At 43.7% G+C, this 25,101-nt stretch overlaps 1 protein-coding gene across 1 annotated transcript in view; it reads left to right on the forward strand.

Moving 5' to 3' along the window:
• Positions 1-7,915: 7,915 nt before the first annotated feature.
• The window catches only part of LOC308305924 (mitogen-activated protein kinase-binding protein 1-like), a gene marked incomplete at its 3' end in the record, with an annotated part of 134,672 nt that continues 117,486 nt past the window's right edge, over positions 7,916-25,101 (forward strand). The window contains exon 1 of the mRNA XM_080750821.1: positions 7,916-8,114. Within this exon, the coding sequence (XP_080606947.1) occupies positions 8,001-8,114 (114 nt within the window). The 5' untranslated portion in view covers positions 7,916-8,000. The remainder of the gene's footprint in view (positions 8,115-25,101) is intronic.

Below are 25,101 nucleotides of genomic sequence, written 5' to 3' on the forward strand. Positions count from 1 at the left end.
GCATGCTTATTCTGGGGGTTGTGCGCTTGTAGATCGGCTATTTTTTGCCAAAGATATTTGGTGTAGACGGTCGGAAAAAGCTGTCAAAGTACAGTTGTAACTCAAGTCCAGTTATCTGGCTTTGTATCCTTGTAGCTGAAGTTGAAAGGAGCTCAACGTTTTTTTTTAGTTTTTTTTTTTAACTCCTGTAGCTTGTGTAGCAGCTACAAAAACGTCAGCTGTGTCTATGCATCTTCATATGGCTTCCATTGGAAAATAATGGTAGGCCTATCTGTGTAGCTGCCAGTGTGAACTTAAGACTAGAGGGTTTATGTGGTTAATTAATGCAAAATAAAGACTGAATTCAGCTAAAGAAGAGATGTGCTTCTTTCCCAACCAGTCTAGAAGGCATGGTCATTGGTCAAGTCAAGCTGTTCTTAAACTAACTGAGTTTCTAGAACGAGCAGCAGTTATTTGACATGAGTCAGTAAGAGGGGGTAAGAAAGCGCCGAAGCGGGTATTTTTGTCGTATCGTTTGCACATAGTATATGAAATTCGCCAAGCAAAAGGGTTTTCCACCACTCCTCAAGCCAAGTTTAGGGTGGTCCTCAGGAACAGGACTGTGTAGACGGGACCTCGTCTTCATCCTCTGCATTTTGAAAACATGAAATGGGACATTCTGCTCAATGAGTAGGGCCAACATTTTGAATTCGGGACTTTTACCCGTAACAGAGTATTTCTACGTTGCAGTATTGATACTTATCCTTAAGTAAAACATTTTAGTACTTTTTTCCCACCTTTGGCCACCAGCCTTTCCACCGCAGAGGAAAACGTTTTATCCAGCCCGACTCCACAGCTATTCTCAGTAATGTGGGCTATGTGAGGAAAGTGCGCCATCTTGTGACGAAGCAGAGGTAGGCCTATTACATACATGTTGCAGTTTCTGTGCACAGCTGCATTGTTTATGTCATCATTTTTGGAGCTGTGTGCAGCTCCCTATAGGTGGCTGTGTGGGTCTGTGTGTCTGTGTGTGTGTGTGTCTGTCTGTATGTAGCCTGACTTCGGCGCGTAACTAGTGCCGCACCATTTACGCCACTTGCGCAATATATACATCAAAATGTGCGGCTCGGCCGGGAATGGTGTTCTATTACCTTTCGTTCCGATCCGCCTTACCATGCCGACGTAATCGGCAAAAAACGACGCTTAATTGTCCCCATTGACTTATAATGGGACAATGCAAGAAATCACTTTCAAGTATTTTTCTCTCGTAAACCATAGGAGCTACAGTTTCAAACCTCGGAGAGGAGATTCATAATGATTTTAAGAATGAATCGAAAAATAATTACATCAATCGGCCTCATGGTGGCGCTATAACGGCCCACTTTACGTTTTGCCCCGTAACTCTTGAACCGTAGATCGGAAAATTAAAATTCTTTTTTCCCTGGATTCCTTGGGTCAAGACGCATCTCCCCATATAGGCCACGCCCATTTGCGCCAGGATAGATTTTCCGCCATCTTGAATTTTCTCCAAAACACACTTTTTGCTCCTTTTCCTACATATTTTCTTCAAATGTCACAAAAATCGGTACACATGATCTACACACACACACACACACACACACACACACACACACACACACACATAGGCGATTTTAAGGGGTGTCCTAGGGTGCACGTGCACCCCCTGGCCGCCAGGCGGCCATTTTGATTTTTTTGATCATAATAAACGATTAAGAAGAAGAACATCTCAAATTCGCCTTTTTTGACCCTTTGAAGCACCCATAGCATGACTTCTAAACCAATCACAGCAAATGGGGGGCGGGAGGTAATAGGACTACTGGTTTCTCAACCAATCACAGTGACTGTCTGAACGTCTCTGACAGCACAGCTGAAAAACAAACGGCAGATGATGACACCTGCAGATTTATCTAAATAACAGAATTAAACAGTTGTTTCACAGTGGAATATGCTACCTGGGGTTAACTACAGACATCCATAGGACATGTGGATAGCTTTTACATTTACCATACGTGAACTAAAGTTTTCGGCGCTGCTCAACGAGGCTGGATTACACGATGTGTTCTGTGCCTCCAAGGAATAACACTTTCTTCTGGGCACCTCAATATAACATTGGATATTTTCTTGTCATTTTCTTAAGGTAAGACATGGCTTTATTTAACTATCTGTTCACTGTGGAGTTAGCCAGCCTGTTTTCTTCTCCTCCGTGTGTGTGTGTGTGTGTGTGTGTGTGTGTGTGTGTGTGTGTGTGTGTGTGTGTGTGTGTGTGTGTGTGTGTGTGTGTGTGTGTGTGTGTGTGTGTGTGTGTGCGCGCGAGCGAGCGCGCATGCTTGCTTCACTTGCTTGTAAATATTGGTAGCTGCTGGTTATGGATCTTTGGTGGTGTGGTTGTGCCACACCACCAATGTAAATGACTGCTTGATTGCTTGATGAATGATGATTAACTTGATGTTTGGCTTTATATGTCCTGGCTGTGCTGCCTCTGTCTGCAAAATAAGTAAATAAATCCTATAGATAGACATATGGTGTCTAGAAAAAGAAGCACCTGTTTTACACTTTTTTTTGTTTATATTGTGTTACATTTGGGTACAAAATTAACTGCAGAAATCCGCTAAAACAACATTACAAAACCGCTAATATCCGCAATTTTTTTCGCGTGCGCGCTTCGTGCGCACGCGAACGTCGTGCACGCGCGCGCGCGTGCATGAGGTAATAGAGGTCGTGCACCCCCTGCTGGAAGAGGCTAGAATCGCCTATGCACACACACACACACACACACACACACACACACACAGCTCCACTTCACACGGGTGTGATTTTAAACAAATGCCCACATTCTTGATGTGTGTTTAATACAGACAGACAGACAGACAGACAGACAGACAAATAGATATTATTTATTATTGTTGTTTAACCAGAAGATTAATTGTGTATGTAATTGTCATAGCGACCGCATGTGGAATTATGCCTGGCAGTGTCCTGAGACTGAGAGTTTCTTCTGACATACTTAACGTATTACTAATTTCGTAATTTGTCATTCAAATAAAAAGGTAGCCCTATTTTTTTGAGCGGTGATAGACCGCTCCATAGAGTGGCTGTGTGTGTCTGTAGCCAGTACTCCTCAGCGTTTTGCCATAGCAATGTGTGTGTGTCTGTAGCCTGTAGCCTACTCCTCAGCGTTTTGCCATAGCAATGTGTGTGTGTCTGTAGCCTGTAGCCTACTCCTCAGCGTTTTGCCATAGCAATGTGTGTGTGTGTCTGTAGCCTGTTCTCCTCAGCGTTTTGCCATAGCAATGTGTGTGTGTGTGTGTGTCTGTAGCCTGTACTCCTCAGCGTTTTGCCATAGCGATGTGTGTGTGTGTGTGTGTGTGTGTGTGTGTGTGTGTGTAGCCTGTACATCCTAGACTTATATCCTAGTCTGAAGACGTTATGCAAGCACGACCACCGCTCACTTCACATTGGGTGTGATTTTTATTATGGAATTTCAGAGGCCGTTGTGACGTCACACTCACACAGCCAGGATGCACTGTCAGGGCAGAAGGGCATAAGAAGAAGGAGGCAGCCGTCACACTGAAAAAGCCTAAGAAGTCGTGAGAAGATATAAATTGAATTCATTGCGAACACGTTAAAGCAACAAAAAACCTACAATCGTAAAGATGGTGTAATAAACAAGGCCAAAGAGCTGGCCGCGCTGACAGTAACCCAGGTTCTCTTGGGTGGCCAGTCAAACGGGACACGGCTATGAATTTGAATCTATGAAAGCTCCAGCCTGTGTTCACTAGTGAGGGGGTCAAAAACCTGATTCAATTCAATCGTGCCTCAACTCACCACTGGACTCACCACCACCACCGATGATGATGCACCCATGGATGGGGAAATCTCGCTTTTGCGAACGCCCATCATTTCGACCGGAGGGTTAGCGACTCACTCCACGGAGGTTAAGGTTAGGGTGAGGGTTAGAGTCGGGTGTCGAAAAGATGAGATGTAGTAACAGCGACACGCTCCCCCCATGGATTTGAGCACCCGTCCATGAGATGACGATGATGTTTCGCCCACGAATTTGAGCGCCGCTGCTGCCACGGGCTTCGAAGAGAAGATGGACCTCACCTTCCAAGCTTCTGAGTCGGAGAGCCTGAGTAACACTAATGATGGATCGAAACCATCTTTTGACAAGTAGTAGCAGCAGTGTCCAGTCCATGGTGCCCACAAACTCCACCACCTCCACCGTGCAGGATAGCAGTGGTTTGCAGGTACAACAGCACTTGCCTGGCGTTGCCAGACTCGATCACACACTTCACACCAACAGGGGGTGGTAATGTGTGGACTGATTTATCAGGCTACAACAGCACAGCCAGGCCCTCGTGCCGCTGTGTCAACACAGAGCAGCGCCAGCAGCGCACGCCAGCACCATGTTCCCAGCCACCCATGCCTGCACGCGACGCGCCCATGTGCCGGAGACCGCCGACGAGCGGCGCCGTCGTCTGGCCAGGGGGCGCCAGCAGCGTCGCCGCCAGGGTCTCATGGAGGAAGCCGCTGGCCACCAGCGCCGCCTGGACAGAGAGCGGTACTAGCGCCAGAGAGTTGCAGCACATGCGAGCGGCAGCAGCAGCAATTAAATCACTAATAATAAATGAATGGCCATATATGGGGCTGACATGAGGCAGAGGTTTTGATACTAAGTGCTCCCTACGGTCGCAATTAGAGAATGAATTTTGCCCATTGACTTGAATGGGGCAAATTCTAATGGTAAGACAGAATTAATTCACAAGTGTAGTGACTCACGTAATATTAACATACAAAAGAGCCCTTGAACAGTAGAGACCTCTACTGAAAGACACTGATTCTGAGGTCTATTAGTCAGACTCTCAGCACGCAAATATTCAAATCTCAGGCATCATGGTAATTAATTACCTCGTTTTTGGCATCACATAGAGAAAGCATAGCTTGTGTAGCATAGCCTGTACATCCTAGACTCAAATCCTAGTCTGAAGACGTTATGCAAGCACGACAACCGCTCACTTCACATTGGGTGTGATTTTTTCATAGCCCAAACAGGAATTTGAGAATTCCCTTGTTTTTCCTTTTTGTGCCAGATGGATGTATAAGCAATACAGCGTCGGATATTCTTTTAGAAGCATTTGTCCAAAAATGATATTATGAGTTATGTCATAGAATCTAAATTAAACGATATTTCACACTGTTGGATTTGCCATAAGATAAGTTCTATGCCCTTTATGTGTCTTCTTTGTGAATTGAATGGAAACAAATCGATTTTAAATCTGACATGCAGCAAAAATGAGATTGCCATGCGTACCTATCAACACTGATTTGCACAGGGCAGGTGCCCTTGCAGGAATTAGTTTGCACTGCTCACTTCGCACCGGTGTGATTTTTTTCATTTGCTGTTGGTTGTCATGGCTGCCATTTCCCACCTGATGTTATGTGGGAGTTCTCCAGACCGTACTGAATGACTGCCAGCTTGCATAAGGTCTTCAGACTAGGACTCAAGTCCAAGATGAACAGGTCATTATTGGCTGTGCCGTATGGTCTATGTCCTTCAAAGAGGATGACACGATCTCCCACCATGAAACAGCATACTGTTTGATAATGACAGTTTAAACGTGGAACATTCCCTTTGGACTCAACCTTCTTCCAGGTGAAGGTCACTGGACTGAATTTCCACAGATCATTTAAGATAAAGCTATCATAGGTCTTGCCACCAAATATGTACAGCTCTCCATTGTAGGAAAATGCTGAATGACCGGTGCGATCTTCTGGACGTGGCTGTGCTGATCGAATTGGCGTTCTGAAGGTCTTTGCAGACTGCTGCGTTTTTTCAGCAGGCTCCCGTCCGTTAGGGGGAGCCAGTGCTGTTCCTGGCTCTATTGACCATATTCACACCGCGGCCATATTGGATCACATGACCACATGGGGTAGCAACGCAGCCAATCAGAAGCTTCCGTGGGCAGGTATTGCATGCTGTTTTGAGCTTCTGATTGGCTGCTTGCTACCCCATGTGGTCATGTGATCCAAGATGGCCACAGTGTGAATATGGCTAATTAGTTAGGCGCGGGTGAGCGTATGGCCCACAGCCAAACGTGTGGGTAGCGCCCCTCCAAAAATGGTCAAAATGGCCTGGCAGGCCTGCAATACTGTTCTTATGGTGTTCACCTTTGTTGCTTGGTGTTCACCTTTGTTGCAACACATATTGGCCATAAATGCTAGCAGAACAGTATTGCCATTTTGGCAATAATTTGGTCAGTGCTACCCACACGTTGGCAGCTCTAACATCACTGTGATGTCAGGGGAACCACACTAACATAATTCCTTTTATGTCCATATATGGAGTTCCCTGTTGTCATCAATATTAAGCCTATATCTAGGACTTCATATGAGAATGCCCATATATGAGGCCACATCGGCCACATACCACAATAACTCCATAGGCTGCCTATATGGCCAAGACCAGATGACCAAGACAGCTCATGTCTGTGTGGCTGGTTATACAGACAGGGATCTCCATGTATGGGCATATGTATGAGGTCAGATGTCATAACGTCATAGGACTTTCACATAACGAATAACTGAGTAAGAATGTTTGGGCTCTCACAGCATATCTCCATTATGTACAGTACATGGATCTCCATATAGGCCCATGGGTAGGCTACCAGGAGTCTCCATATATGGGTAACTAACTGTTCCGATATCACTGGCCAGATGGCCAAGACATCACCTGTTTCGCATGGCCTGAGGCTGAGACGTCTTACTAGTAGTATGCCCTAAAAGAAATCTAGAACACACCACTGATTATCCAAAAGGAAGAATAAAGTCGGACAAGTAGGCAAAATAAAGTTTATCCGGAAGGGAAGGAAGAATGAAGTCAGACAAGAAGGCCACTATAGCCTGGTTGCCCTGTTAGGGCCCTGTTGGGCAACCATACTAATTATATTTTCGGGACGGTGGAGGAAGGAACTCGTGCACGTCACGTGTTGACCAGATGGTGTCTAACCATCAGCATTAAAGGCACAAAAAAGTACCCCGTGCTTGCCTGCATCATTGACATACTCCCACCTGCGGGGGGCGCTGAAGACTCTCCCCCCATCCGACCGGTGCCACCATAACGTGGATGGATGTGATGTGGGTCAGATCTGGAAACATATGGCTGTCAAAATGTAGATGGAAGGAAAGCGAGCCGAGCTGGTCTGGATATTATAACAACTCTATGGATTAATCTGGTCTGAACTGATACGAGGGACGTTCTGTTGCATGTGGCGGAATGAGAGACAAGACAAGCCTTTTGTGTGGATAATAGATAGATAGCCGGTATGTGTGTGTTACTGGTTTTACTGGACTCCCAGACAGTCTGAGGCTGAGCACTGGTGTGTGTGCGTGTATCGTATGTGTGTGTGTGTGTTCTGCAGAGCTCTGCACAATGTGAATGTGCCGGTGGCGGTCGGTTGTTTTAAAACGAACGACGCAACAGAACAGACACACAACTGTCTGTCTCTGGTCTCATCTCTGCGCTGAGGAATATAATCACATGAACAAATGGACGCCGGTGTGAGCTGCTTAAAAATCATTTTTTCAAAGACAAATGGACGCCGGTGTGAGCTGCTTAAAAATCATTTTTTCAAAGGACTATACGTATAATCTCTACGGACAACGAGGACTTGTGTTTTTATACGAAGAACGAGGAAGGATTCTTCTTCTAATCTGATCTGTGCAATAGATCTGGAACCAAAGCAAAGCAGCAGCCACTAAACACATCCTCCTGTAACTGACAGAGCTTTTGATCTCTATCTCCTTTTTTTTTAATGATGTTTTTTTGTTTTGGATTTTCTTTTTAATCTGTAAATGTTATTAAAACGCGTCAGACTCGTACCATGTGACCCCTAGCTGCTGCAGTTTTTAAATCCACCTCGTTGTGGCTGCTCTGTGAGAGAGTGAGAGACTAGTGTGTGTGTGTGCGTGGGACTGGGGGTTAAAGTGGGGTCTTTTTAACCATGACTGCTGACGGATCCAGCAGCATGAAGAACCGGATCAGGAACCTGCTGCGATCCCCGGCCATCAACCTGCGGAGGAGCAGGACCGTCAACAAGGAGCACCTCAGCAGGAAGGTCAGTTTGTGCAGCGGCGTCAGTTCAGAAAAAGCTAAGGTATGGCAACATGACTGGTGTCTGGGCGCGCGTGCAAGACACCAGTTATGTTGCCATACTTTAGCAACAGGCATGTCTCCCTGTAGCCAAGGTATGGCACCTGCCATAGCTTGCCATACCCAATTGACGCCTCTGTGCGTGTGTCTACCTACCTACCAAGCCTCATTCTGTACATAGCTTTTCAACAGACACACACGCAGATTGATGGGATACTTATTTAGTTTGCAAAAAGTGCAGTCGTACAACTTTATATACAGTGATGCTGATGAATTGAATGCTGTGTATTTAATTCACACACACACACACACACACACACACACACACACACACACACACACACACACACACACACACACACACACACACACACACACACACACACACACACACACACACACACACACACACCCTATAATAGTATACAACATCTAATCTAAAGCATGTCATTAGAAACCTATTATAGTTCAGCAGTGCAAGTGTGGCATAGTGGTATATTTAAGTTCTTGCCAGACAACGCCACCGGGGGAGTTGCACCCCCGGAAATAGTTATGGTAGAACTAACTAATTCAAATACCTTGATTTACAAAAGCACACAAGTTCGTTATTACCTAAATGAACCAAGGCAGAAACACGTTTTAACAAAAGTACAAAACAGGCTTTATTATACAGGTCATTTCATCGCAGCCATATCAAAAGGTTAACAATAAAACTGGAATGCATTTCATTGGAGCAGTGTCATCAGTGGTGAGTCACAATAAAACTGCTGAACATCTACTGGAGGGGGGGGCCAGTGCTGGGGAGGGATAGATGGGCGGAGCGACCCACCCACGGCAGTGGCACTTCAACAACCAAATCCACACAAACTCAAAAAAATAATAGCACATCAAAAAGGAATTACCACTACCATGGGTGGCCATCAACTGTCCCAACCGAGGAGCCCCAGCACCTGGCCCTGCAATAGAAAGGACAGCATTAACAGACTCGCAGAGAAATATATTTATAAATGAAATGAACCTGATTTAAGGCCCATTCCCACTGGGCCAGATAACAGATATCTGGAGATATTTCTCCAGATATTTTTCAATGCAAAGTGGATGGTAGATACAGATAAAAAAAAATATATACCACAGATATTTGCCACAGATACTTTTATCTGTGGCAAATGTTTTTTTTATCTGTATCTACCATCCACTTTGCATTGAAAAATATCTGGAGAAATATCTCCAGATATCTGTTATCTGGCCCAGTGGGAATGGGCCTTAAGTCCTGATAAAATGACAATGCCATCTGTTGAGGGCTGGGGAGCTCAATAGCCTAAATACTGAATCAGAACTATAGGATTGCCTTCCTCGCCAGTAGTTCATGAATAGGAAGCTTGGAGGTTGTGAGTTGACTGAAGGGTAAAACCAGGATCGCAAAACAGCAGTTGCCACCGGCCCTGAAATGGCAAGGCAACAAGTGGCCATGTTATACCTATTATACCAAAATATAAAGTTCCGAAACAGTAACAGAGAGATGCACAATGAACCTACCCAGTTAGCTTGAGTAGCACACACAGTGGTGTACTATCCACAGCAGCAGACACCGGGTAGAGTTAGTAATACTGAAATGCACATAAAGCCCAAGTTTATATTCATGTTGGTGAAGACACCAAATGAACACACGATTACAGAAAAGGAGGACCGTCAACCTACCTGGTATGCGTAGCCATTTAGCGCCGCACGCCAGAGCAGGAACTCCAGAAGGAGTCGTATAAAGCCATGAGCTAAAACGACAAACAAACGGTCATGATCAAGCTTACACTACAGGGCATACCAGTCATTAAGCAGCAAAAGGGAAACGTACCTTCACACAAGAGTAGCTGAAGCCCAAAGGCCAGCATGAGCGGGGGACACTTGTAGGGCTGTGCATGCTGCCCATGCCGTGGGAGACACAGCACCCTCCAACTCAACAGCTAACTAGCAGCTGGAAGCCATGCTGCCTAAATACTGCCATCAATTAGCTCACCAACAAGTGGGAGGAGGATGGGCTGTGGGAACGCCCATACTGCTACACAAGGTTTTAGACTGTGTTGATCTGGATTTAGCTCTGCATGGAATAACAATTAAGAAAGAAATAACTATTAACTGTGTGTGTGTGTGTGTGTGTGTGTGTGTGTGTGTGTGTGTGTGTGTGTGTGTGTGTGTGTGTGTGTGTGTGTGTGTGTGTGTGTGAGAGAGAGAGAGAGAGAGTGTGAGAGAGAGAGAGAGAGAGAGAGATGCAGAATAAATCATCATCTGTATTGTTGATTAAAGGGCCATTTAATTTAATGTGTAGACTGTTGAACAGAGCCGCCTGTATTCTCTCTCTCTCTCTCATTTCAAATCAATGTAAGGCAGATGCAGTCTGGTTGAGGCACATTCACTCCTAATGTTTCAACCAGATGTCTGTCTGTATGTGTCTGTCTGTCCGTCTGTCCCTCCTATACCACACTAGAAATGTAAAACAGCACGTGGTGCAGTACAGTCAGACAAAGTCCTGGGGACCTGTTTTCATTGTGGTATCAGACTCATCAACATAGCATAAAACAAAACCACCATAGTAGAGTATAACACCATACACACTGATCCTTTGTGTGTGTTTGATGTCTTTGCTGTTGGCTGTCAGCATCACAAATCTCTCTCTCTCTCTCTCTCTCTCTCTCTCTCTCTCTCTCTCTCTCTCTCTCTCTCTCTCTCTCTCTGTCTCTCTCTCTGTCTAGTCAAGTGCACACAAGCATACTGTATATATGAAGGGGTCTCCAGTTGTGTTCACGTGTTGAGTGTTTGTGTTTTGTAGTATTGTGTGTAGTGTGTTCTGATTTGGTTTAGTATGTTTTTAGTTTAGTGTTGTCTTTAACTTTGAATTACAGACCTTCCCTGATGCTCCCTGACTGGACCCCACTTTAAGAACCACTGTTATGGTTGTAGTATTGTCTGTAGCCATATGTATTATAACAGTAAAAAATGGTTAAAATGGAGTTTGAACTTAAAGGGATATTACACTTTCAAACAAACTTTTAGGTCTAATCAGGCTTGTATGAACACCCTGAACAGTTTTTAATTTGCTTCATTCAGTATTTAGATATTTGATGTAAATGTTACCAGCTCCAACACGCCCAGGCCCTCTCCACATACACACCCATTGTAACTTCAAACTCCATTTTAACCATGATAGATTCATTAAAAACACACATTATTTTTTCTGGTGACTCATTGCGACCGTCAGGGAGCAGTTTACTATGAAAACCTCCACCGTCCGTCGGTCGGTCGGTCGGTCGGTCGGTCGGTCGGTCGGTCGGTCGGTCGGTCACACGTCACACGTCACACCTTTGCCCTGCTCATATCTCCGCATCAGTATATAGGGCTTGTTTGTTTATTGTATGACATCACGCCACATCATCAGCTGTGGACTCTGTGATGTCATCGTATCGCATCAGTATATAGGGCTTGTTTGTTTATTGTATGACATCACGCCACATCATCAGCTGTGGACTCTGTGATGTCATCGTATCTCCATATATGGCCATCTCCGTATATGGAGATATAAGTCGTCCATGCCCAAGTATGGGCTGGTGAGGTCAGACTTTGTGTGATGCGTAGGTTATCTCCATATATGGAGATTCAACATTCCAGGCAATGCTCTCTTCCCTGGTGAGAATTGCCCCTTTATATAGGGCTTGTTTGTGTATTGTATGACATCACGCCACATCATCAGCTGTGGACTCTGTGATGTCATCGTATCTCCATATATGGCCATCTCCGTATATGGAGATATAAGTCGTCCATGCCCAAGTATGGGCTGGTGAGGTCAGACTTTGTGTGATGCGTAGGTTATCTCCATATATGGAGATTCAACATTCCAGGTGTAACTATGGCTACCCGTATGACGTGAGAGGTGGAGGTTGTGATATTTGTGGAGATAAGCGACCAACGGTCGCTTATCTCCCGATTAGGGAGTCTTACTGGTAATACCCTCCTAATACGTGAGCAGACCGTGTTTTTTCAATAACTTTTTTCATTTATTTTCAATAAAATATTATTGTATTTAATGTTTTCCATTTTCCCAAAGAATTATTAAAAATAAATGAAAAAAGTTATTGAAAAAACACGGTCTGCTCACGTATTAGGAGGGTATTATGAGTCACCAGAAAAAATAATGTGTGTTTTTAATGAATCTATCATGGTTAAAATGGAGTTTGAAGTTACAATGGGTGTGTATGTGGAGAGGGCCTGGGCGTGTTGGAGCTGGTAACATTTACATCAAATATCTAAATACTGAATGAAGCAAATTAAAAACTGTTCAGGGTGTTCATACAAGCCTGATTAGACCTAAAAGTTTGTTTGAAAGTGTAATATCCCTTTAAGTTATAATGGGTTTTTATACTGTAGGAAAAGGGGTGTGAATATCAAATATCTAAATACTGTCTGGGGTGTTTGACATTTGCCAGAGCAGACAATAAAATGACTTAAAAAAATGTTTAGATAAAATGTTTGAAAGTGAAATATTCCTTTTTAAAGTGATATTTCACCCAAACAACTACTTATTTCCTCTCAATTGCTCACCCTATGAAGATTTGAATTTGTGGAGATTTTATTGTTTATATATTTTTCGTCACATTCCTAAGCCAATCATTTGAATGGCGGAATTGGTCATCAGACCTGCATTTGTGTCTCCTACCGGAGAGCTCATGCCAGTCATCAAATTATTGACGTAGGAAGCGAAAAAAACTAAAACTAAAATAAATGTCCATGAATTCAACTTAGCCTTTATGGGGTGAGTAATTAACTCATCTGGTGCCGATCCCGAACTAGTTCGGCTTTATTTCAATCCAATACAATCTTTTTTTTATTAATTCACTTACCCCGAGCTGCTTGTAGAGTCGTGGGTGGTCCTGGCTCGCTAGCCGCTAGCCAGCTAGCCGTTCTACTCTGTCCGACAATATATTCCATTAAAAATGGTTTAAAATACATTTTTGAGCTCCCCAATGTTCACCCGATGTTCGGCGCCGCTTCCGATGAGTACACGAGTGTGCCGATCCCGAAGTAGTTCGGCTTTATTTAATTAAATGAATAAAATGATAAGAGGCCTTCTGAAGCCTGGCCTGATTTTTCTAGCTACTAGCCGAAAGCTAGCAACCTCCCGGCCGGCCGTAATTTGCGAACGCAATCGCCAATCTCCGCCTAATCCAATGAAAGACCGCATCTTTAAAGGCTTATATCTCTTTTTTGTGTTTTAGGGAAGCGGCGCGAGGTTTATTTACGGCGAAATCGCCCAAAAATGATCTTTTAGATGACAAAATGGGAATAGCCATTCTGTTAGCATCTTCATCCGGGACATTTCCATGCCGTGCATGAACGTGAGCACGTGAGGTCCTGGAAGCTGAAGTCCTGGAAGCTAAAGCGCTCGCCTATGAGAGATGCGCTGGCATTCTTTGGCCCCTAGAGGGCGCTGGCACTCAAAGAGTTAATAGGAAATAGTCATTTTCTGGGGTGAACTACTCCTTTAATGCGGTCCGCTCATGCGAGAGGCAGTGAGGCGGGTCCGCGTGCGTCACAGAAGAGGGTGGCGTGGTTATAGACGCGACTCTGAGGCCAAGGGGGGCAGGGCCAAGTTGCAGCGATCCGGCGGGAAAGGGCCCTTCGTTCGCTCCCCAGCCATAGAACACTAACACTCCATGTCATCTCATGGAGCATACATGGGTCACCTTCACTTAATGCGTCCCGCAGGTTAATATCGGAATACTGATATATTATTGGTTTCAGCTGTTACAATTCCAAACATGCAAACATGACCATTTTAATTACTTCAGTCTATCTTAGTAGCTTAATGACTAGTATACAGTAGTAGTACTAAAATGTTAGTCTTTTTTCATATCCAACATATTTGTATTTAGGTTCATAAATTTAACATGAGTATAACTAAATGCATTTGAAATGAAATACAATTGTACATTTCAGGATTCCAATTAAAAAATAACAAAAATTATTCATGTTTCCAATTCAAAAGAAGCAAAAATAGCAGATCTACAAGCTCAAAACGCGTCGCAGTGTGACGCGTTTTGAGCTTGTAGATCTTCAATTTCTGCTACTTTTGTATGAGATACAAGAAAGACAAAGTAGAACGTAGCAATATGCAATGTGGCCCTCTGGAGTGAAGGTGGAAATATAGTAGCCCTCGCCATCATCAAAGTTGCCCACCCCTGTCATGGAGGGACTGATCTGGGCCACGGCGGCGTTCGAATTAGCAGCTCCTCCCTGCAGCCCGTAATGAACCGCTGTGACGTGGGGGTCAGCTCCTGTCATCTAGCATCACATCCTTTTGAGCGGTCTGGCCGAAAAGCAGCCAAATACGTGTTAATTGTGGGGTCCTTGACATAAGTATAGACACCTCCTCCAGCTCTTTTTAAGGCAAGCTTCCGGAATTCTGAAGCACGCTACCGCGTGCGTCACAGAAGGGGACGTTCGGTATAGGCCAATCAGAGGCACTTGCTTTGGCAATGTAAACGTTTGTCTCCTCCTCGTGCCTGTGACTAGTGGCCAGTCCCTGTGATTGGCCACTAGTCACTTTGAGTGGCAGGGTGCACTTCCGCACTTCTGCCCTCCCTACTTTACAGGTCGCTCCAATGAACTGTGAATGAGTTATTTAGGTTTATATATCTATGGTTGTAGTGTAACGATTTGTGTGTGTGTGTGTGTGTGTGTGTGTGTGTGTGTGTGTGTGTGTGTGTGCGTGTGCGTGTGCGTGTGCGTGTGTTTTGTGTTTGACACGGTAAAATGGTTTTGATTGATTGATTTTAATACTTTATTAGTCAGAAGTGTAAACAACACGTGGTACAGTCAGACATTAAGGCTAAAAGGATAACACAAAAACAGTCCTGGAGGCTTGTTTTGTATCGTTGTGTAAGCTTGTATCATCTGCCAATTTCAGCTTTCAAGACATTCTATGTAGAGCGAAAACAGAATAGACACTAGTATGGAGCCCTGAGGTACTCCTCTCTCAGCAACACATGGGGTTAAACAGTTCCTGCACTAGTAGGTGAAACGCGTGCAGAAGCAACGTCTTGTCTTGGTCAGCCTCGGTCAATCCATCAATCAGTCCATCACTAGAATCAATGGACTGACCCTCAGCACAACACAGCTCAGTTCCTCTTTCATTTAACGTCTCTTATTAGGCCTGGAGCACTTATTCCAACCAATACATTTAACCCATTATACGGGAAGAAACAGGGTTCCCACGGTCATGAAATTCCTGGAAATATTCTTTCCAGTACTGGAAAAGGTTTGGAATTCACTAGTTTGCAAATCCCGCCCCATTCTGCCCTGTTACTAGGCTGGGACATTTTCCCTGGGCAGATTGTTTTTATAGTGGCAGTGAATGGGATTTTTTATTTTTTCATAGCCTCATTACAGCTATATAAAGTACCAAAGAAAAAACATCTAGGTGATATTAATAAAAAGGGAAGACAAAGGTACAGTAGTTACATTGCAAAACAGGGGGTTTCCCCGAAAATATATGTTTTAATTAGTTTAATCCTCTGGATCAGAGAGAGAATAGATAAAGCACATTGCATCTTGGGTAGGAAGAGGAGAACTATAATCTGTTCTCCTCACATAATAGGCTGGTTTTTCGTAATTCTGCCCATTTAAAATATATGTACCCAATCGTAACTAGTTAGACCATTGATAAGGTCCATGTGAACTAGTTTGTTGAAGCTTATTCATTATGATGAGCTTGATCGCTATCACCTACCGCGGCCGTACCGGGCGAATGCCGTGTCGCGCAGAGCGGACAGTTGTTGAAAGCCACATTCAACATTCTCCACTGCACAAACTCCACCCCCGATAGCAAAAAGTGAATGTTTTTTCTGGTTGGCCAGTCAGGGAGTCTCAGGGACCAATCAGAAGGCTGACAAACAGTGAATTGATCAAGGGTCCTGGAAGGTCCTGGAAAAAATAGCTATGCATTGTCTTTGGTTATTGATTTTGTTAATAACTCTGAAATGACAAATTAAACATTGGCCAAATTGTCAAATATTAGGAGCAGAAATTGCGTTGCGAGGCGTTGTGAGCATGTAGATCTGCTATTTTCACTGTGTTAGAACCGTGTTATACAAAATTCCTCAACTCATAGTGCTCGTCAGCGCCCCCAGTTCAAATATGATTATTTCGGGGGTCACGGCCTGAAAAGGTTGAGAACCACTGGCATATACTTCCTGTCTTTGAGCATTGCGCTTAGGAGTAAGCGACTTGTTATTGAGCTGAATTATTGTTATATAGTCCTGGAAATTGGGTTAAATATTCTGGAAAAGTTTTGGAAATTAATTGGTAAAAATAATCTCCAGTCCACATTTTAACTTTTTGTGTTTTCGCTACTTGATCTCTACTTGATCACACTACACTGACTGACTACAGCGTCACACAAAATGATCAAAAGTAAAATTGTGGTGCGACGGTGGTTTTGAGCTTGTAGATGCCTCTACTTTGGCTATTTTAGAATTTGAACAAATTAATGAAAAAATAATCAATAGAATCGCTAGTCGCAGCATCAGTACATTGGTGTATTAGAACTTGGAGTTTGTGGCACATCATCATTTAGTCATTGTGACAGACAGACAGACAGACAGACAGACAGACAGTAAGCCTCCTGTCTCCAGATCTACAGCAACAACATTCCACAGTGATTGTTGGTGTGATTGTGTTTATACGACGCGTGTACACACACACACGCACACGCACACACGCACGCACACACACTGCAGGAATGACAACACATCCATGGTTTCATAACGGCATAAGGTGGGGAACCATGGATTTCACAAAGCAAGCGTGCGTTCATGTCAACCAGACAAACATTGACACGCAGCCTGAACACTGGAGGAGTTGCATTGAGCCGAGTACCGACCTCTAAAAGGGTGGGTTTGGTTCCCTATGTAACACCCGGGATTCAAACCCGGGGTCTCCAGCTCAGTTGCCTTGGGGTTAGATTGAGTGTCCGCCCTGAGACCGGGGAGGTTGGGGTTTATCCCTGGCCGGGTCATAAAGAAGAAAGACTGAGAAATGGGACCCAGTGTCTCCCTGCTTGGCACTCAGCATCAAGGGTTTGAATTGGGCGTAAGTCTCTGCAACATACTAGCGTCACTAGCTGCCTCACGCTACAGAAACAGGAGATAGGCTCCATATGGGTATCATGGCTCGGCAAGGCTTACTTACTTAAAGGACAACTTTAGTTTTTTTACTACAAGGGTTCATATTTTAGATTATTCTATTATAATTAGTCATTAGAGAAAAGAAAAGATGAGTGTTAAAATGTTTTCATTTACTGCTTTCTATTGTTTTTGTGATTTAACGATTTTGATTTGCATGCATGCCCCCAGGTATTTAGCAAGTGGCTAAATATGTATTTTTAGACACAATAAGCCCATTCCCAAGATGCACTGCAATCTTTCATGGTCATATGTGACTTATGGGGCTGGTGTAAACAGTAATCGAGAAATTGCCTGCTTGTGTCTAAATGCATGCCCCCAACCACTGAAATAAAAATGGTAAAATCGCTAAAACAATAGAAAGAAGTAAATGAAAACATTTTAACACATCTTTTCTTTTCTCTAATGACTATCTAAAACACGAAGCCTTGTTGTAAAAAAACAACTCCCGTGAGGAAAGTCAACATCATAACCACTAAATTCCCACTTGGGCAGGGGGGAGATATTAAGGTTTTGGTCATCATCAGGCAGAGGCTCTGACAGGCAGAGGGTTTGAGACACTAATGCTACACAGTGGCTCAGGAGGTAGGGCAGCCACTTGTGAACCAGCCCAGAAGGTTCCCGGTTCAATCCCGGGCTCCCACTGTATTACTGTTGAAGTGTCCTTAAGCAATATACTGAACCCACCTAACTGCTCCCGGTGAGCAGGTTGGTGCCTTGCATGGTTTCCTCCGTCATCCGTGTATGAATGTGTGTGACTGGGTGAATGTAAATGCACATTGTCTCATGAGTCATGACTCACAAGGCTATTTGTGCCTAATTTAGGAGAGGAGGGGAGGGGGGGGGGTTGTCATGATCCAGTGAATCATTTAGTTTTTCTGACCTTTGGTTCAAGAGTTATTACTGGCCAACATGTAAAACTGCCTGTTATATCGCCCCCATGAGATCGAACTTCCTTGGCCAACTGGGTCTGGGTGTGCACATGCACGTGCAAAGATGGGGGCAAAAACATAATCTCCACCTCCTGGTCTTGTCGGCCTGGTGGAGATAAATTAATGAACTGTATGATAAATCTGAGACTGAACCAAGACCAAAATAGCAGCGCCCTTATGTTGCTGCACTAAAGCTGCAGTATCCAACCTTGGAGAAATGAACCAAAAAATAATCTCCTGGCCCCTTGATCCCAGGCAGAGTAAAACCACAGGCCAATAGGGCTCAAATACGGCTGCAACCAGGGCAGGAATTTCATGGAGGCCATGAAGGCCATGGCCGCCGTTGCCCCTCAGTTTGACCTTGTGCCCCTCAAACCAATGGCATGACGTTAGGCCACAGTGGCCTTAAAGGAGTAGTTCACCCCAAAATGACTTTTTCTATTGATTAGTCACGCCATGGAGACTAGAGTTCAATAATATTTTTAGTTTTTTGTCGCATTCCTAAGACAAAAATGTGATAACAATAAATGTACCCCCATTCGTTCCGGATGGGGACCCGTTTCGAAACGGATCCCCATCCGGAATCAATGGGGGTAAATTTACTTGAATCAAATTTTTGTCTTAGGAATGTGACAAAAACCAAAAAATATTATTGAACTCTACTCTCCATGGCATGAGTAATCAATAGAAAAAAAGTCATTTTGGGGGTGAACTACTCCTTTAATGTCCCAGCTGACCACTTTCTCCTCTCTCTCTTTCTTGTCAATATGTAGACAGTAGACACCAGTGTCTCTTTCTGGTCAATATGCTGACACCAGTTTCTTTTGTTGAGATTCTGAAATCTTACCCATCTTTAAACCAATCCAGTGACTTTGATTGGTGCAGGGCTGAGCATGGATGGATTGTAAATACCATCATTTATCTATTTTACTGCAGATTAGGTTATCATCCCTAACCCTTAAATTCAACAAATTCTTTCAATTGACTAAAATCTTGTTTGATTTGATGGCCTTCCTGCCCTGGCATTTGGCCTTTGTGCCCTTCAAAAATGAACAACACCAAAGGCCAAGTGGCCTTGCCCCTAAAATGACGGAATTCCAGGCCTGGATGCAACTTTCTAGTGATTATTCTATCAGTTATTTTTTGATTAAGCACTTTTGTATTACATACATATATTCTTGTTTTTTTTTTATATAGATCAACAAATCACTTAAGCACTATTTTAAAACAATGAAAATAGACAGTCTACAAGCTCACAACCAAGTGTTGCACCCCTAGTCTAAAATACTACAGCCCATCAACCAATTCAGCATGAAACAATGAACTGTATATCTTCTAAACACCAGTAAAAGACAGAACATACATTGTACATTATGGGTGGAAAACCCTCTCTTTTTGTTCTACCAGTTGGTAAGATTGAGCTATGGAGGGGATTAATTGAATGTATGAACAACAACCATTATTAACCATTATTTTTATTGGTACATGAAACCTGTCTCCCTAGATCGTCAGAATTCCGTGTACTTATTTCAGTATGCATTTTGCGTACTATTCTTGAGCGACTAACCTCGGACACTCAGTGTGAAGGGAAGTGAGCTTCTATTTTCACTAGTGTGGGTCCCGGCCGCGGTGGAGACATCACATCTCTAGCTAAATGCTTTTTGGGAACCACTGCCCTCGCCTATAGAAGTAGACTGTCTGTCCCTCTGTGTTTAGTTTGGAATTCCTGTACTTTACTTTTAACGACGTGTAGCTCCTTGAGAACTGGACCCTTTGTCTCTGTGCGTGTGTGTGTGTGTGTCTGTGCGTGTCTGTGTGTGTGTGTGCCTGTGCGTGTGGTAAATGAGAGCGACTCGTCATGTCAGCTTGAATGATGTAGGTTGTGAGTGCCGGTGCTCGTTCTGTCCCTCAGGTCCAATCAGACCCATTACATGAGTCCACATCAGAACCACTGACAGGCTGACCTGCAGAGGAAAACTATCATAGTTCAGCGTCACACAAAAGCATCAGAAGTAGCGCGCCGCTGTGTTTTGAGCTTGAATATCTGCTACAGTACTTTCGTTGCTTTCGAGTTTGAATCCCGAGAAGTAAGCAGTTTTGGACATGTTACCATGGCGATATGACAACATGGACAAACTACTTTCTATTTCTCCTACGCTGTCTCCCTCTCAGCTGGTCTATACTTGTCTTGTCTCTCCTACACCAGTGGTTCCCAAACTGGGGGTTTGGTCCCTAGATTATGCTGAGGTTCAGCAGATGTGCAAGATATAGATAGGCCTATTTTGTTTTCACTCGACAGTAAACAAACCAACATTACAGTGTGATTGTAGCGTATCTGAACATGTGCCAGGGGATCCTACTGTCTGTCTGCTCCAAGTTTTGGCCAAAAACCTCGTATCTCCAAGTTACAAATTTGTATTTTTTATTTCTACATCATTATTACTTCGTACAAAAGTGTCACGCAAAAGTAGTGAAAATTGCCGATCTACAAGCACACAACGCCTCGCGGGTGCGAGGCGTTGTTTGCTTGTAGATCGGCTATTTTCACTATTTTAAATCGTTTTTAAAATAATAACACAAAAGGAAGGTTTCGGACATACAAGGTTTTCACCCGACAGCGACGATATGAAGTCATAGCTTTCTTTGTCTCAACAAAAGCAAAGATCGTTTGTGTGGGGGGTGGGAGGTTGTGTGGGTGGGTGGGTGGGTGTGCGTGCGTGCGTCCGTGCGTGCGTGCCCTGAAGGATTTTCCGGTATCTGTGGTTTTATAGAACCATGCTGTTTACAGGGAATACAATGTTACTGTGGCTGCAGGCTGCCATCTCTAGAATCAACACGCTTTTATTGTTACGTCTCACAGGCATAAAGAGGGTGAAATTCATGGGATTAGTGTTACATTTGACACGTTTTGGGTTTTGGGCTCCTCGACATTGCGGCGACATCATAAATGGCCAAAAATTGCAATAAAATAACAATAGAAATGGCAGCTAAACAAAGGATTACTGAAAATACAATAACATTTACAACAAGCCTTTGTTGGCCGCTCTGTGCATGAGTCCTACCTCAAATGAATAAATAAAGAATACGTTTTAAACAATTGTAAACATTATGTGTCAGGTGCCTGTCTTTTGGGGATGTGTGTGTTTGTGTGTGTGTGTGTGTGTGTTCAGTGTCACACACATCCTTAAGATTGAGTTCTGTGAGATATTATGAATATGAATGAACATGTAACATCTGTATATTCAAATGCATTTCTTCACTGTCACAGTCCATGTCTGTCTTACGCTACTCTTATTTTCCATGTCTGTGTCTTGTGAGGGGAAGAGAGAACAGGTGTTGCCAGGTTTCGTGAGAGAATCAAGCAACCAGGTTTATGAAAACGAGCCCAAAAGAAGCGAGTAGCACACATGAGCCCTTTAAACCTGTATGCATCGGCTTTTTGAAGATAACCGATCTGCAAGCCCACGACGGGTCACATAACGCCATGTTGTGAGCTTGGTTACGCTATTTTCAAAAAAGGGTTTTATAAATACAAATGTGGTACTGCGGCAGTAAAAGTCAATACTGCAATGTACTGTACTCTGTTACAAGTAAAAGTCTGGAATTCAAAATGTACTTGAATAAAAGTTACGAAGGTATTAGCATCAAAATAGTGCTAAAGTGGTTCATGTACACTACAGTATGTTTTATGAGACTATAAAGTATTGGAAATTGGAAATACTCAAGTAAAGTACAAATACCTCAAAATTGTACTTAAGTAAATGTCCTTAGTTACTTTACACAACTCCAGATGTAAAGTAACAAAAAACAAAACAACCCGCAACTAACAATAATTACAGGAAGCTTTACAGAAAAAACAAGCCCAAAGTTGCGTATAATAAGCAGACATGGCAACACTGAGAGAAGCGTGTGTGAGTGTGTAGGGGGAGGCGTTGGAGAGAGAGAGAGAGAGAGAGTCATGTGAGAGGAGGTGTGTGATGACTGACTGACTCACTGTCTCCATCCTAGATCTTAAACCCGAGATCAACACACACACACACACACACACACACACACACACACACACACACACACACACACACACACACACACACACACACTAGGGGTGTGAAAGAATATTCTATATTCGAAGATTCGTTCGAATGTTAACAATAAAAGAATATTCGAACGTAAAAAATGGAGCTTCGAATTAATTTATATTTAATTAAAACAAATCTACCGCACTTCTCGCGAGATTCTGGGCGCATGGAACGTTAAAAGGTGGCTGGTCTCGCAAGGCAGAAGTCTCCATTCGCTGCTGCAAAAGTGGGTTGATCTACAAGTCCACAATACGTCGCTGATCCAATACGTTCATTACGTTGTGAGCTTGTACATTGAGGGTGCCTATTTAGCGACACCGTCATACAGCGAAGAATAAACCTCCAGCTGCTTCACTTTCCCCTCACACTGTCACTGGCCGTCACATGTCGGAGTGGAGAGATGCACTCGTCCGCCTCGCAGACAGTGCACAGTGCAGCGCGCACACACAGTGCTTTTAAACTGGCTCACGTTGATTCAGAATGATTAACGAGTCGAGCTGAAACGGGCGACTCATTTAGTAATGACGGGAAGGCATACAAGAGACTTCCCCACCGAAAACACTATAAAAAAGCATGGATTTCTTCTCTCACCGAGTCAATCTCCCCGCACGCAGCCACGCGGTAACGGTAAAACTTCCTCCGTCACTCACACTGCTCTTGTTCAAACCAAAACATAATCCATTGGTGTGATTGATTATAATTGCTCATTTCATGTCGTGGCTGTTCCAACTCAACTCAATCACAGCTGCTGTGAGTGAGGCACGCTTTGCAAGACGATCCGATTCTGCTCTAACGCAGGCACGTGCACACATACATCAAACGGGGCTTGAGCCCCTGCCCTTTTAACAGAGAATTGTCCACCAAAAGGCCCTTTTAGAAATGTCAGCCCCTGCCTCTCTTAACATTCTTTGCACGTCCCTGACCAACGCGGACCTGCACACAGTAAAAAAAAAAGCGATAGAAGCGACTGTCTAGAATAAACAGCTTCGAATTGCGAATGCTTCGAATTATTCGTTATTTTTCGAATATTCGAATTTATTCGAATATACGGGGGATTTTCGGGCGAATATTCAAATGCTATTTTTGGCACATTTTCACAGCCCTAACACACACACACACACACACACACACATTTCATTCTGTGGCTTTATAAACAAGAGTTGCACAGGGGCACATACGTACAAAGAAATGACTGACAATGACCGGCGGCAATCAATAATGTCTTATGGCCAATATACGCCATATTTAATATGTTAACACTTGCAAAATAGTGGAAATGGCAGATCTACAAGCTCACACAACACGGTGCGACTTAAAAGTGATGTTTCAAAATGTATTAACCTCTCAACATGACAAACAATGATGATTATTCCCAAATTATTGTGATTATCCCAAGTAATTGTGATTAGGCGATTATGTAATAATCGTGACAGGCACGCACACACACACACACACACACACACACACACACACACACACACACACACACACACACACACACACACACACACACACACACACACACACCCCATAGTGACTGACCGGAGTTCCTCAGGGCTCTATGCTAGGCGCCCTGTTCTCACTCGTCTGAACTGAAAACATCTTCGGACAAATATTAGTAGAGCTGCAAGCATACAACACATCAACTTGTGATAGCAATGTGAGCTCGTAGATCAGCAATTCTTTTCCCCCTGAAGATATCCTCGTTGCCCTGGGAGACCCCGGGCGACCAAGTATAACGAGGGTTTACGAGGTCAAAGGCAGAGATTCTGATTGGCTGTGACAGCTCGTTATGCTCGTTATGGTCGTTAAAGGAGATGGCCTCCCTTGTTAGGAGGACCCTGTTCAAAGTCAAGGACTTGTGTGCACGTGTGTGTATGGGTGGTTGTGGGTCAGCGTGCACGGCTGCACGCACACTCGGGAGCAGACACAGTAGCCTGAATGAGTTTATGATTTGTTTATGACAGTGTTTTAATCTGTAACTAACTGTGCTTCAGACACGCTTAATATATCGTTGCTGTCGGGCAGAAAGCTTGTATCTCCATGTTTCAACTTTTTTTGTTGTACTATTTTTGAAAAGAAAGTCTCTTGCACACCTACAAAGGTGACAGGTGCATCGAGGAAAAGACCAAACATAGGTCTGACAAACCGAAAAAGATAATAAAACCCTAGCACACTGTCTTCAAATGCAAAAAAAGTGTTTTAATAACATTTTTGGGGGAAAAAAAGTGAAAGGAGAAAGAAGAGCTTGAGACTAATAATAACGTGGTTCCATTGGAACACCATTGGTTCTTATTTCCATAAAGTAACTTTTTTTGGACATACAGTACATGGTTTATGCCCGACAGAGGCAAAACTTTGTTCATATCAATCTAGTCAAGACGGAGAAAATATTACCGAAGCAAATTAACGTGACCATTCAGATGTGTGTGCGTGCGTGTGTGTTGATTGAATTAGCTAGAGTGTGTTAACTTCAATGCGAAGCGAGGCGTTTCTAATAAACCCAATTGACCAATCGAAATGCAGCTCTAGTCTACCCGTCAGCCATAAGCATAAACAACAACCTACAGTGCTTTTAAGGTCAACTGGTACGGTGAGTTTTTAGACATCATGTCCTCAATGTCGGTGGAAACCTTGTATGTCCAAAACCAAAACGGTTCCTTTTGTTATTAGGGAAAACATAATCTAAAAGCTTACACCGTGTCACATGCTGA

This window comes from Nannobrachium achirus, assembly GCF_963921795.1.
Source record: "Nannobrachium achirus genome assembly, chromosome: 20".
Taxonomy (NCBI): Eukaryota; Metazoa; Chordata; class Actinopteri; order Myctophiformes; family Myctophidae; genus Nannobrachium; species Nannobrachium achirus.